The sequence below is a fragment of the Onychomys torridus genome, chromosome 2, assembly GCF_903995425.1.
Source record: "Onychomys torridus chromosome 2, mOncTor1.1, whole genome shotgun sequence".
Classification (NCBI taxonomy): Eukaryota; Metazoa; Chordata; class Mammalia; order Rodentia; family Cricetidae; genus Onychomys; species Onychomys torridus.
In genome coordinates, this window is record NC_050444.1 from 152,321,914 (window position 1) to 152,334,849 (window position 12,936).

Sequence of the window (12,936 nt, forward strand, 5' to 3'; positions counted from 1 at the left end):
ACAGCGTCTGGTCAGTCTGGGGACACTGTAAGACCCTAGCAGACAAGGACTTTCCCCGTTCCTCCCTCTCTACCCCCTGCACACAGTAGGTGCTCAGGAAGTATCTGCTGACCACATTCGTTTTCTTGGCTCCTGTGAAATTTCTTCAAAGTATCCCCTTTGCTTCCCACAGGCCAACACTGACAGGCACATTAGCAGCTCTGGTTCTCAGGCACTCTCTGTGTGCCGGGCATATTGTCCACAGTTCTCAGCCCACAGCACAGAATCCTCAGGATGGCTTCCCCAACTGACCGCTATCATTTCCCTTTGCCCTGCTTCAAACATGAGCAAGAAGGGAGTCACGGTCTGTGGCTGCATCACCCCACGGTCAGGCTCTGAGGAAGACAGCAGGGGCTGGGCAGGGGCTGCAAATGAGCAAGAACCCCCAGCTATGCCCACCTCCCAGCTTCCAGCTGTGGGGAAATGCTAGGGACTTTGAAAGAGCTTGGGTTGTTGTTGCTGTTGATTTGTGTGTGGGATGAGCATGCGCTCACCACCACATGCATGTGGAGATCTAAGGATAGCTTTCAGTAGTCAGTTCTCTTCTACCTTACAGGACTCTCTTCTTGCTCCTTCTATTGCCCGATGTACACAATGGCTTGCAAGCTTCTGGCCGATTCCCCTGTCTTCATCTCCCATCTCGCTGTAAGAGCGCTGGGATCGCAGAGGAGTACTGCAGAATCTGACTTTACTATGTTGTTTTGGGGAATCAAACTCAGGCTACCAGGTTTGCATGGCTAGAGATTTTACCCACTAAGCCAACCCCCTCAAAGAGCATCTTGAGTCACTCTGGATGAACTGAGAAGTCGAAGTGGAAATTCCCTTGCATATGACCAACTCTCATCTAGAAATGAGGATCTTTGGGCCTGGATGTCACAGCCCTTTCCATGGGTCAGTCCTAAGCCTCATTCCTGGAAGGGGGGGGCACCAGGTGTCACTCAGTAATTTACCAACTATTGCATGCCAATCATTCCACCCGTAGCCTTCCCTACAGAGCCCCCCTGGATTCCACTGTTCACATCGGAAATTTGAGGCTCTGTAGCAGAAATGTAGCAGCATCCTTAAGGTGGTTGTGCTTTGAGGCTATGAGGTGGAGCAGCAACTGTTCATAAGTCAGGACATCTGGCCATCTAAAGGGTTCCCCGAAGTCCTTTCTGCTGTTCACCCCATTGTTTCTCCCTCTGTCTCTGTCTGTCTCTCTGTCTGTCTGTGTCTGTCTGTCTGTCTGTCTATCTGTCTCTCTCTCTCTCTCTCTCTCTCTGTGTGTGTGTGTGTGTGTGTGTGTGTGTGTGTGTGTGTGTGTGTGTGTGCATGTGGAGGCTCACCCATTAAGCTAGGCTGGCTGTCCAGTGAGCCCCAGGGATCCACCTGTCTCCACCTTCCCAGTGCTGGGATTACAAACTTACAAACGCAGCCACCACGCTTGGTTTTTATGCAGGTGCTGGGAATCCAAACTCAGACCCTCATGCTCATATAAAAACTCTGCTGACTGACCCATCTCCCTAGAAACCACCCCCCCCCCATTTGTTTTTCCCATCATTGTTACTATTCAGTTATACAGGAAACACATGTGTGAGAAAGGGCAAAAACTGTAATTGTTTTGAGTTTTGGCAGTGTGAACACCCACATAACCAAGCAGTAAAGACACACACCCACAACACCTCCAAGCACCTCTGGTAACCCCTTAAGAAGTCACCACACATACCTGTGGGTCACTGTCATCCTGGTTTGTGCAAGTACAGATTACCTGGACAGTTCTGGAATACCATAGAGTTGGAGTCTCCCCAGAGTTACCCTCTTTTCTGTCATGGTTCACTGACCTGGTATATTAGTGAGTGGCTGGGCATTCTGCAGGGACAGCCATGAGGGTGACTTCTGTGTCTGACCCACTTCCTGGGGTTCTGCTTGGTATGGATGGATGAGGCTCCCACCAAAGACAAACTCAGCCTCTCTCCTGATCTCTGTCCCACCCTGTGTCCCAGCTGCAGTGTCCTCTATGGTGTTGGCACCTGCTGTGTCTCTGAGTGGTACTTCTGACACTGTACCAGAGGCTTTTTTGTTGGGAACAGATCTAGTCAGTGGGACTGTCTGGCAAATGGAGCTCTGCTGGGAGTTCCTGGAGGGAAAGACTCCAGTCCTGTGTGGAGGACATGACTTCACCCCATGGGAGGGTCGTAGGAGAAGATCCCTTTATGCCGCTGCAGTGAATGGAGGTAGAGGCATCCAGGCTCTGCTGGCTCTTCCTGTTTCCACCCCAGTGCATGCTGGGAGGGTCAGGAGGCTCCTCCATGTCATGACACATGCCTATTTGCATCACACTCCTGTGAGACATGTTGAACCATGCTCCACACCTACAGTAAGGAGGCCCTAGCAGACTTGTGTGCTAACTCCAACTCTGCCATGTACTTTTTGGGTGACTGTGCATAGTTCTTAACCTCTCTGAGTCTCAGTTTTCCCTGTCTGTGAAATGGGTTTTAGGTGGAAACTCTTGCCAACATGTTGGGTGCCATTTGTAGTTAGAGTTTTCCTGTCTGGCCCAGTCAGGACAAATCTCTCTTACCCGCCAGTCCCACAGTCGCTCAGACCCAACCAAGAAAGCACACAGAAACTTACACTGTTTAGAAACTGTATGGCCGAGGCAGGCTGCTTGTTATCTACTTCTTCTATCTTAAGTTAAGCCATTTCTGTTAGTCTATACTTTGCCACATGGCTTGTGGCTTACCAGTGTCTTTACATGTCGCTTTTCATGGCGGTGGCTGGCAGTGTCTCCCTCCAGTCTTCTACTTCCCAGAATTCTCTACTCTCTTGTCCCACCTATACTTCCTGCCTGGCCACTGGCCAATCAGAACTTTATTTACTCAGAGAGATATCCACAGCAGATTACTCTCTATCACTTCCTTTGAGATAGCATCTCTACTGAACCTGGAGCTCTCCATTTTGCGCTAGACTGGCTAGCCAACAAGCCCAGGGCTCCTTCTGTCCCCATCTCCCCAGAACTGGCATTACAGGCTTGCACCACTATGTCTGGCTTTTCACATGGGTGTTTGGGGGTTGAACTCAAATCCCCACACTTGCACAGCAAACCCTTTAATGATTAAGCCATCTCACAGTTCCCACGGTAACTATTGTAATAGAGTCTTGTCTCTGACATCCAAGGTCCTTCCTCTTCCCTTCCATGCATCAGTTGCAGAGAGTGCTGGCCCACAGTCTAACAGTCTTAGCAAGAATCTTCCCAGCTGTGACCAGGGAAGCAAGCTATGGACTTCCTGACAGTGTTCACCTAAGGGCACTTTGTCTGGAGCAGGAGCAGTGGGAACAGTTGCTAAAACCACACAGATTTTCACTGAAACCTTCATACTTTCTGATTTTCCTGACTCACTTCTCAAACTGTACTCTATAGAAACAATCAAACAACATAAAAAGCCACTGAAATGACCCAGATGGTAGGACTGAGGTTTATAACTAAACCCTGTCTGCTTCTAAAGATAAAAGAAAGCTTAAACAGAGTGAAAAACACAGGGGGTGTAAAAAAATAGACCCAGATCAATTCACACATAGAGAAAAATATATTGAACTAAGACAGACATCAAATAAGATTAACAGTAGATTAGACAGCAGAGAAGAGGGCTTAGCTGTTTATTCTGGGTACCTTAAGCAGTGAGAACAAGGATGAAGATGATGCTGATGAGGAGGATAACCTCAGATAACATTTATTTACCTCTAGCTGTGGATCAAAGCCTGTTCATGTCCCAGATTAGTTTATTTGTTGTGACTGTAATGAAAGACCCGAGGCTGGACCCTTTATAAAGAAAAGAGGTGAGTGTAGCTCCCACTTCAGAAGACTAAAAGCTGAAGACTAGGTGACTCTGCGGATTCTTTTGTGGTGACGGCCTTCTTGGCTGGGTCACACCTCAGTCATTGGTGCTGTGAAGGAGTGTGGAGGGAGTTCTGTGAGAGAGAGAGCTAACTCATAGAGATAGGCAACCAGAGACAGGGAGGGGTGATAATGGCCTCCCATGAGGCTTTGCCTCTTTTTTGTTTTGGTTTTTCAAATAGGTCTTGCTAGCCCAGATCTTGTTATATAGACTAGACTGGCCTCAAACCTACATTAAGCCTCCTGCCTCTTCCTCCCTAGTACTGAGATTACAGGTGTGTACCCCGATGGCCTGCCTCACCTTTTAAAGGCCCCCTGGAGTCTCAATATCTCCATAAGAGGGCCAAGCATGAGCTGACAGGGATGCTTTCTAGACTACACACACATGGACTGTATGCCTTACAGCATTCCTGTCCCGTGGATACCATCCTCAAGCTGTCTCACACAGGGGTAATAGAAGGGGCAGAGACTGCCCCAGGTCGGCCTGCTGGGACAATGGGAAGGCCAGGCTTTCACCTATTCTGCATTGACTCAGTCCCATCTCCTGAGCCCAGGCAAGGCTTATTGTCCAGGCATCCTTCATTGGGTGGCTGCATGTGGTGTGCTTTGATCAACTTACCACAGCAGGGGGGAACCCTTGGCCCTGGTTTGCAAACAAGGACACCAAACTTCCTGGTGGCAAAATCTTTTCCCAGTGCCCCAGAGCTGGCAAAAAAAAAAAAAAAAAAGAGGCAGAACCCGAGCGAGGCCTCTCTGCCAGGTGTGCCTCCACTCTGCTAAATGTACCAGTGGCAACAGTGAGGCAGAAGATTTGAATGTCTGTTTGTGGCCTTCTGGGACCAACAGAGAGCTTCTGGACCCAACTACTGTGCTTCCTGCCCAAGACAGGTCAGATGGGGGAGGTGGCCACAGGCCCTATCCAGAACCTGATCTCGAAGGTCGCTTTCGGTTAAAGAGACACGTGGGCAGGAACTCAGGCCCAGTATTGAGCAGGTGGAGACCTGCCAAGAGCCAGCCAGTCACAGGAAATGCTGGAGGCCCTGGGCATGTCCGCAGCCTCCACAGGGGTGACAGTTTCACAGGAGCGCTCATCCCCACACCCCTCAAGTTTCTTTTAATTTATTGAATGCCAATCACCCCTCCACTAAGTGATATATACAAATAAGAATATACCAGAAGCCTCTAGTGAGTCTGCTGTTGAGTATTTTTCTCCTTTTTAAAAATTATTATTGGGCCGGGCGGTGGTGGCGCACACCTTTAATCCCAGCACTCGGGAGGCAGAGCCAGGCAGATCTTTGTGAGTTCGAGGCCAGCCTGGTCTACAGAGCAACATCCAGGAAAGGCACAAAGCTACACAGAGAAACCCTGTCTTGAAAATTCCAAATAAATAAAAAAAATAAATAAAAAAAATAAATTATTATTGGGTGAGGACATTTTGTTTTATTTTGTTGTTCTGCTTTGAGATAATTTTTGGTGGCCCAGTACTTGTGAGCTCTCTATGCAACCCAGACTGGCTTTGAACTTGCAGCTACCCTCCTGCCTCAGCAACCCAAGTGCTGGGATGAACTGTAAAGGCCACCATGCCCAGCTGATTGCTTCGAATGTACATAGCTTTCTCACAAATGAATATTAGTTGGTTGATTGAGTCAAGAAACAAAGGGGCAGTGTAGCCCACGCCTTTGATCCCAGCACTCGGGAGGCAGAGGCAGGTGGATCTCTGTGAGTTCAAGGCCAGCCTGATTTACAGAGCAAGATCCAAGACAGGCACCAAAGCTACACAGAGAAACTCTGTCTCGAAAAAGCCAAAAAACGAAAGAAAGAAAGAAAAAAGAAAAGAAACAAATGGTCAGCCAGTAGAGTGGTTGTAATCCTAGCATTCATGAGGGCGAGAAAGAGGGGCCACAACTTTGAAACCAGACTGGGCCACAGAGTGAGACTCTGTCTAAAACAAAGGAAGGAAGAAAGAAGCAGGTGGTGGTAGTGGGGGGCGGGTGAGGAGAATGGAATCTGCTGTCACAATTTTTTTTTTAAATGAATTGATTGGCCAGGAGAGAGAAGGTCAGTCTGGGCATTATGTTCGCAGCAGTCACCCACGAGCCCATCTCTGCTGTTGATGGACAAGGTCCTGGGTGTGTACTTCCAGCAATAGCTCTGCCCTTGTTGGCTAGGTCCCAGCCATTTGTCACATTGGTTCTCTCTCGAGTAAATTGGGGCAGTCATCTGCAGGCTGAGTTGTCAACACAGGTCAATGGCCGTCTAATTGGTGTCCTTTGAGTCAGCAAGCCCACGTGAAGCAACAGTTGGGCATCAGCTGGGATATCGGGACATCTCTTTCGCTGAACTTGAATGGTAAAAAATGGTCAGCAACCCATGTGTCCATCTGTAAGAGACTCATCATACAGACAGAACAGTGGTAAAGTAGGTAAAGTGGGAAATCATGAGGCTGCTTCCCCAAACCACAGCTAAAGAACTCTTAACAAAATAGAAAGGTGTTCTGCTAATGTCAATAAGTGGAAGAAGAAAAGACTGAGGTGGGGCTGGGGCTCAGTTTGCAGAGTGCTGGCCTTGGATGCATGAGGCCCTGGGTCCCCAGCCTGGCACCACACAGACTGGACATGATGGTACACAGCTGTAATTCTAGAACTTGGGAGCTGGGGGAGGACTGGAAGTTCAAGGTCATCTTTGACTAAATGAAGAGTTTGTAGCCAGCTTGAGTCACATGAGACTTTTGCGGGGTGAGTTTGGGGACTAACTACAAAGTACCACGTATAACACGTTCCTGGTTTGGTAAAGTGAAAGTACAGAGGCAGAAAAATAAAGTTTATATGTAAGCATCTAGTAGACGATGGTAGGTAAGTAGACAGAGTGATAGATGATAGAATGATAGATGATAGAATGATAGATGTTAGAATGATAGATGTTAGAATGATAGATGATAGAATGATAGATGATAGAATGATAGAAGATAGAATGATAGAAGATAGAATGATAGATGATAGAATGATAGATGTTGGAATGATAGATGATAGAATGATAGATGATAGATTAGAAAGATGATAAATGCTAGATTGATTGGCAATGGATAGACAGATGATAGATTACATAGATGGCAGATGATAAATTATTGACATTTATGACATTATGATTTTTGTATTAGGTGGATATTATTTATGATATTAGATGGACAATAGATTATTGATGGCTGATAGATGATAGATAGATACATAGATACATAAATACATAGATAAAAAGCAGTACCACAAGGACATAAACCAAAACGTTAATCATGTTTCCTGTTTTCCCAGATGATCTTACATTTCAGGTTGTGTGTTTTTCAAATCTTGGGCTGTGGGGCTGGGGTTGTGGCTTAGGGATAGAGTGCTTCCCTAGACCTTGAAGGTGCTTGCCAGATCCTCCATTCTAGGTACATGTTTCCTTTTTTATCAAAAATCTGATGGGGAACCCCAATACATTATTTAAAAAAAAAGTGCAGCCCCAGAGTCCTAGAAAAGAGGAAGCAGGAGGCGCACGGGTCGATTCCGCAGGAGCTGAGAGAGGTTGGGTAGGATGGGTTGGGGACCTAATATAAGGGACTGCCTCTGTAGCAGGGGACTTCTAAGGACTGCCTGACCCGCTCTGTGCTGGAACCATGAGGCCTGCCCTGCTGTGTGGGTTGCTGCTGCTGGCTGGTGAGTGGGGACAGGTGTGAGGCTGGGGAGGAAGCAAGACTGAAGGTAGACCCTGGGGTCTCACCCTAGCTAGACTGGGCTACTCTGATCCTCAGACACTAGGACTCCAGTCCCCAACACTTCCACCACCAGCAAGGAGTCATCAAAAGCTGCCAGACACCTCGGACCATGCCTTCTGGTCTGAGCTAGAGAACCGGGTGAGACTGAACTGTGTGGCATCCTGGGAAGAGGATCCCTCTCCCATTGGCAGGAAAGGAATCGGGGACAGTTTCTACTCACTCTTTAGAAGATCAGATGTAAAAGCATGGCTGCTTGCACATTGGTTTCCATTTTCTTAATCCATCTCCAAATACATGATTTTGTAAAAGGTCTTTCATTTTTTTTTTTTTAAAGAAGCGATTTTATAGCTGGGAGGTGTGGCACACGCCTCTAGTCACAGCACTGGGGAGACAGGGGCAGACTTCAAGACCAGCCTTGTCTACAGAGAGAGTTCCAGGACAGCCAGGGCTACAGAGAAACCCTGTCTCAAAAAAAAAAAAAAACAAAAAAGAAAGAAAAGAAAGTGCGTTTGTTTGTCTTGTGACTCCTGCACCCTTGAGAGGGACACTTGCCCGGGGTGACAGTGAAGCCTGTTCACAAGCATACAATGGAGCTGGCCAAATTTGTCCTCCAACACAGAGACAATGTAATGCAGAGGCTTTACAGATCGTCAACTGGCGCCCAAGGTAGAATCTGTCTTTTCGGTTAATTGCTTCATTGTGGAATCTGAGACTCTCTCTAGTTACAGATGGCAAGTCTACATGATTCTTGGGGACCTAGGGTCATTTTTCAGTGAAGTCAAGGATTAGCTAGGCCTCCCTCTAACACCCCTTAGCCAGGAGCACTGTGTCAAACAGGAGTGTACCCACAGACTCACACACAGAGAGGACACCACCACCCACACAACAACCAGTCATTCCTAATTACAACCCAGGACCACCGGCTTAGGAGCTCTGATGTGTCCTCTGCACAAATGCCTTCCAATGCCCCATTTCTCACACCAGGGTCCTCCAGCATGGGCCTCTGCTCTCCTTAATATTTACGCTATGCCTGAAGGAACCCACTGCAATGCCAGGCCAGGCCCGGACTGCTTGGTCCCATCTCCCCTAAGCCTGTGGCTGCACCTGACCTGCGCTCCCTGCATTCCTGACACACACACTACTGTCTACATCTTGTCTATTTCCCCCAACTTTCCCCTGAATTCATCGATTCCATATATTTTACTACTCCTAATTTAACATAATGTGTTCCTCTCTCCCAATAAAGCAGATTTCCCTTAAGATCAATTCTAGCCAGCAGCTACGAGGCCTGAAATGAACAGCATTGATTTCTAAATCACACCACCTCCCCAGAGACCTACCAGGCCGCTGTAAAGCAAAGATTTCTCCAGAGAGGAAGGGCGGGCTGTGGGAAGGAGGGTGAGTCAGGCCCCCTCTTCTCATTCTGAGTAGGAAATCAATACCCAGAGACAGAGAAGCCAGACAACATCGGTTTTGATTCTGGCTTGATTTTCTTCCTTCTGTGACCTTGAGTAAGTCAGGGAGCCTCCATTTGCTCGTTTGTAAAATGAGGGTTATAAATGAAATTCCTGGGCTTGGGGGGACAGTCCATTTGGTAAAGAACTTACTTTGAAAACATACAAACCTGAGTTTGACCCTCAGAACCCGAGTGGGAAATGCCAGAAGTGGTGGCATGTGCTTGTAATCCCAGGACTGGATGGGCAGAGACAGGAGGATTGCTGGCCTTATCAGCTTGCCAGTCTAGCCTACTGGGTGAGCTTCTGGCTAATGATAGACCTCATCTCAAAGGCAAGTGGACAATGTTCCCAAAGATAATATATTATGTTGACCTCTGTTCTGTCTACTCACATATGTATGTGCCCAGACGCTCATAGACACACACACACACATATAAAAAAAAAAAATTGGAATTCTGGCCAGGTACACTTTTAATCCCAGCAAGAGAGGCAGAGGCAGGCAGATCTCTGAGAGTTCAAGACCAGCCTGGTCTACATCATGAATTCTAGGTCAGCCAGAGCTATACAGTGAGACTCTGTCTCAACAACAACAAAATGGAATTTCCAGCTGGGCATGGTGGCACTGATTGTAATCCAAGCACTTAGGAGGTAGAGGCAAGTGGGTCAGCCTCAGCTACTCTGCAAGTTCTGGACCAGTCTGTGTTGAGACCTTATCTCAACCCTCCTTGCCAAAATAAAGGATTACACACACACACACACACACACACATACACACACACACAGAGAGAGAGAGAGAGAGAGAGAGAGAGAGAGAGAGAGAGAGAGAGAAAGAGAGAGAAAAGAAGAAGAAGAAGAAGAAGAAGAAATCTTTAAAAAGGGATGGAACTGGGTTGGGGATTTAGCTCAGTGGTAGAGTGCTTGCCTAGCAAGTACAAGGCCCTGGGTTCGGTCCTCAGCTCCAGCAAAAAATAAAAATTAAAAAAAGGGATGGAACCGGGAAATGACTACCTGAAAGACCTGTTACTAAGGTCTCGGTTCCAGTCTCTGTATTTTTTATTTTACCTCCTCAGTTCTGGGCACAGAACTCAGGGCTCACACCCATTAAGCTTGCATTCAATCACCAGGCTACATTACCCTAGCCAACACTTTTTAAATACCAGGAGCAGTGACCCCTATTTGATAACACTGTCATCTCAAGTCCCTTGCTGGGCCCAGCACTGTTGAGCCCCACACGCCTCTCTGGGACCCTGGCACCCCCATGACCTTCACCCCTCTCCTTATTTGGATGTTTGGCAGGTATGACTCCAACCCAGGGAGGGCTCCTGAACCTGAGCAAGATGGTCAGACATACAACTGGAAAGATAGCCTTCTTCAACTACTGGCCCTATGGCTGCCACTGTGGACTTGGTGGCAAAGGAGAACCCAAAGATGCCACAGACTGGTAAACACCCCTCCCTGGCCTACTTGCGACTCTCCTTCCTTCTGTGTTCACCAACTCATTTAGAAAACTCATTTTGATGAGCATATACTATGTGCTAGGAACTCTGCTAAGTGCTAATATAGTCACAGTCCTCTTGGAACTGGCTTTCTAGCAGGTTCCCCAGAATGCCTTGAAGTCCTGACATCTTCCTAACCTGGGTCTAACATCCCACACTCCTTGTTACCATTACACACGGTATTCTGAAGCCCAAACTCTTTGCCTTTTCTCATTTGATTTTCACAACCATTTTGAGGGTCAGCCAGAGGAGTTGTGTCACCTTTGCCAAGTGTCTCAAGCCCCAGAATTACATTTCTTCTTCTGTGAAATGGGAATGATACCAGTACCTCTATCATGGGATAGTCATGGGACTAAGGGGGAGTATGTGACTGGAACAGGTGTCTGGTGTATGGGAGCCCTTGACTAACAGCAGCTCTCATGACCTCTAGGGAACTCAAATGTCTTCAATTGTCCCTGGTGGGCTTGTGGGGCGAGCAGGTAGTTGACTAGTGACTCCTACAAGGGTGTGCCCTCCTGCCTCTCTCCATAGGTGCTGTCAAAGACACGATTGCTGCTATACTCACCTGAAGATGGATGGATGCAGGATCTTTACAGACAGTTACAAATACAGCATTTCCCAGGGAAATATCCAGTGCTGTGAGTACCAGGATTTGAGGGCCAAGGCTGCAGCTGGGAAGTCCTAGCCCTCACTGCCTCCAATGACCCAGTGGTATTACATAAAACACTCAACACCTGATGCTGTTCCTCTCTCAAGGGCAATAGATAGGCTGGAACAGGGTGGGGGTGTGGAAAGGACCAGGGGACACCTCACCTTTTTGGTATCCAGAAAGCAGGCCTTCATTGACCAGCTGTGTGCTTAACACTGTTTAACCTCTCTGGAATTCAATGTCCTCCTTGGAAATCTGTCAAACCAAGCCAACAGGAAGAACTTCAGGGGATGCTAGCCACCCCCATTCTCATGGGGGAACACAGGTATCCCCAATATGGCCTTCCCTTTTACCACTGTTGGACTCCATAACAGCTCACCTTAAGGTTAATGGAACTGTGGACGCTAACACAGATGTTCACCTTGTGGGGACACCCATTTGCTACCTCGGTTTTGGGAAGGAGCAGTGATCTGACCTGGGATGACCCCTTGACACTCACTGCCTGGTCCTCTTGCAGGCCTGTGTCTCCCATGCTTCTGCTTGGTGCTATTTCTGTGGTCCTCCTGTTAGTTATTTATTGGCGCTCTTATCCCCTGAGGAACACGTCCCGAACACGACAAATCCACAGAAAAGTTTTTATTAAAGAGGATAGAGGATAGAGGTGACAGGCCTGTGTGAAGCACACGTGGGTGAGGAGACAAGGGAGAGAGAAGAGAAGAGAGGCCTGTGCAAAATGACGCCGGCTTTTTTAAAGAGTGGACCGCGCATGCGTACAGGACCGCATGTGGCTACTCCACGCATGTGCGCGCTTTATGCAACCATGTAAAGCCACGGAGTCCTAGCCACGCGCGAGATGTTCTGACCTGGAAATGGCTATTTTGAACCGGAAGTAATTAGGCGGTCTGCCGGGCAAGCCCAAGCGTGTGGACATGTTGTGATTTCCTGTCACCTCCACCACCTGCCTTCCTACCTGTCCGTTTGGTTTAGCTTTCCCCCTCCAGGACCAGCCTCTCAGGAGCTGCTCAATGACCGTGTAGTGAATGGATGTGATGATCGGTAAAGGAGCGAGGACTCAGGGAGATGGAGGACATGCACACTGTCCAATCAAAGAGGCTGCTTGGGGGTGGAAGGGGATGTCAGCAAAGATGAGCAAGAACTCTGTGTTGCTTTCAGGAGCCCCGCTACAGCTCTCAAGGAGTCTCAGAAAGGGACCGATACTGAGCCGTCCCTGTTTCGCCCACAGCTGACAAAGGGAGCTGGTGTGAGAAGGAGTTGTGTGCTTGTGACAAGGAGGTGGCCTTGTGCCTGAAGCGAAATCTGAACAGCTACAACAAGCGCCTGCGTTACTACTGGCGGCCCCACTGCAGGGGCAAGATTCCTACATGCTAGGAGAGCCCACTGTCTGTCCCCTGGATTCCACCCTGTTCCAGAGCATCTGGAGTACTGAAGTCTGCAGGATTGCTACCCGACACCCCAGTGTCTAGTCTCCTGGACCAGCTGGCTTTTAAAGCTCTCCTTGCAAAAGGGCCTTGAGGACTTGGGAAGCTATGATCTTGTTGCTCCCGGTGCTGGGGCCTGACCTGCTGTTTCTTGTCTATTTGTACTGTCTCTGGGATCTCCTGCTGCAGTGTGGGCTGGGGGCTCCTCCTCTGGAAGCCTCTCTGGGTTGGCTC

At 48.3% G+C, this 12,936-nt stretch overlaps 1 protein-coding gene across 1 annotated transcript; it reads left to right on the forward strand.

Moving 5' to 3' along the window:
* The first annotated feature begins 7,562 nt into the window (after positions 1 to 7,562).
* Positions 7,563 to 12,652, forward strand: Pla2g2d (phospholipase A2 group IID). Its single transcript, XM_036177416.1, has 4 exons — positions 7,563 to 7,602; positions 10,415 to 10,559; positions 11,146 to 11,252; positions 12,507 to 12,652. The coding sequence occupies exons 1-4, from the start codon at positions 7,563 to 7,565 to the stop codon at positions 12,650 to 12,652; spliced, it is 438 nt and encodes a 145-aa protein (XP_036033309.1).
* Positions 12,653 to 12,936: the final 284 nt, after the last annotated feature.

Coding starts and splice junctions, on each gene's coding strand:
- Pla2g2d (XM_036177416.1), top strand. CDS start 7,563: ATGAGGCCTGCCCTGCTGTGTGGGTTGCTGCTGCTGGCTG. Junction 7,603..10,414: donor TGGGTTGCTGCTGCTGGCTG/GTGAGTGGGGAC, acceptor GATGTTTGGCAG/GTATGACTCCAACCCAGGGA. Junction 11,253..12,506: donor CCAGGGAAATATCCAGTGCT/GTGAGTACCAGG, acceptor TTTCGCCCACAG/CTGACAAAGGGAGCTGGTGT.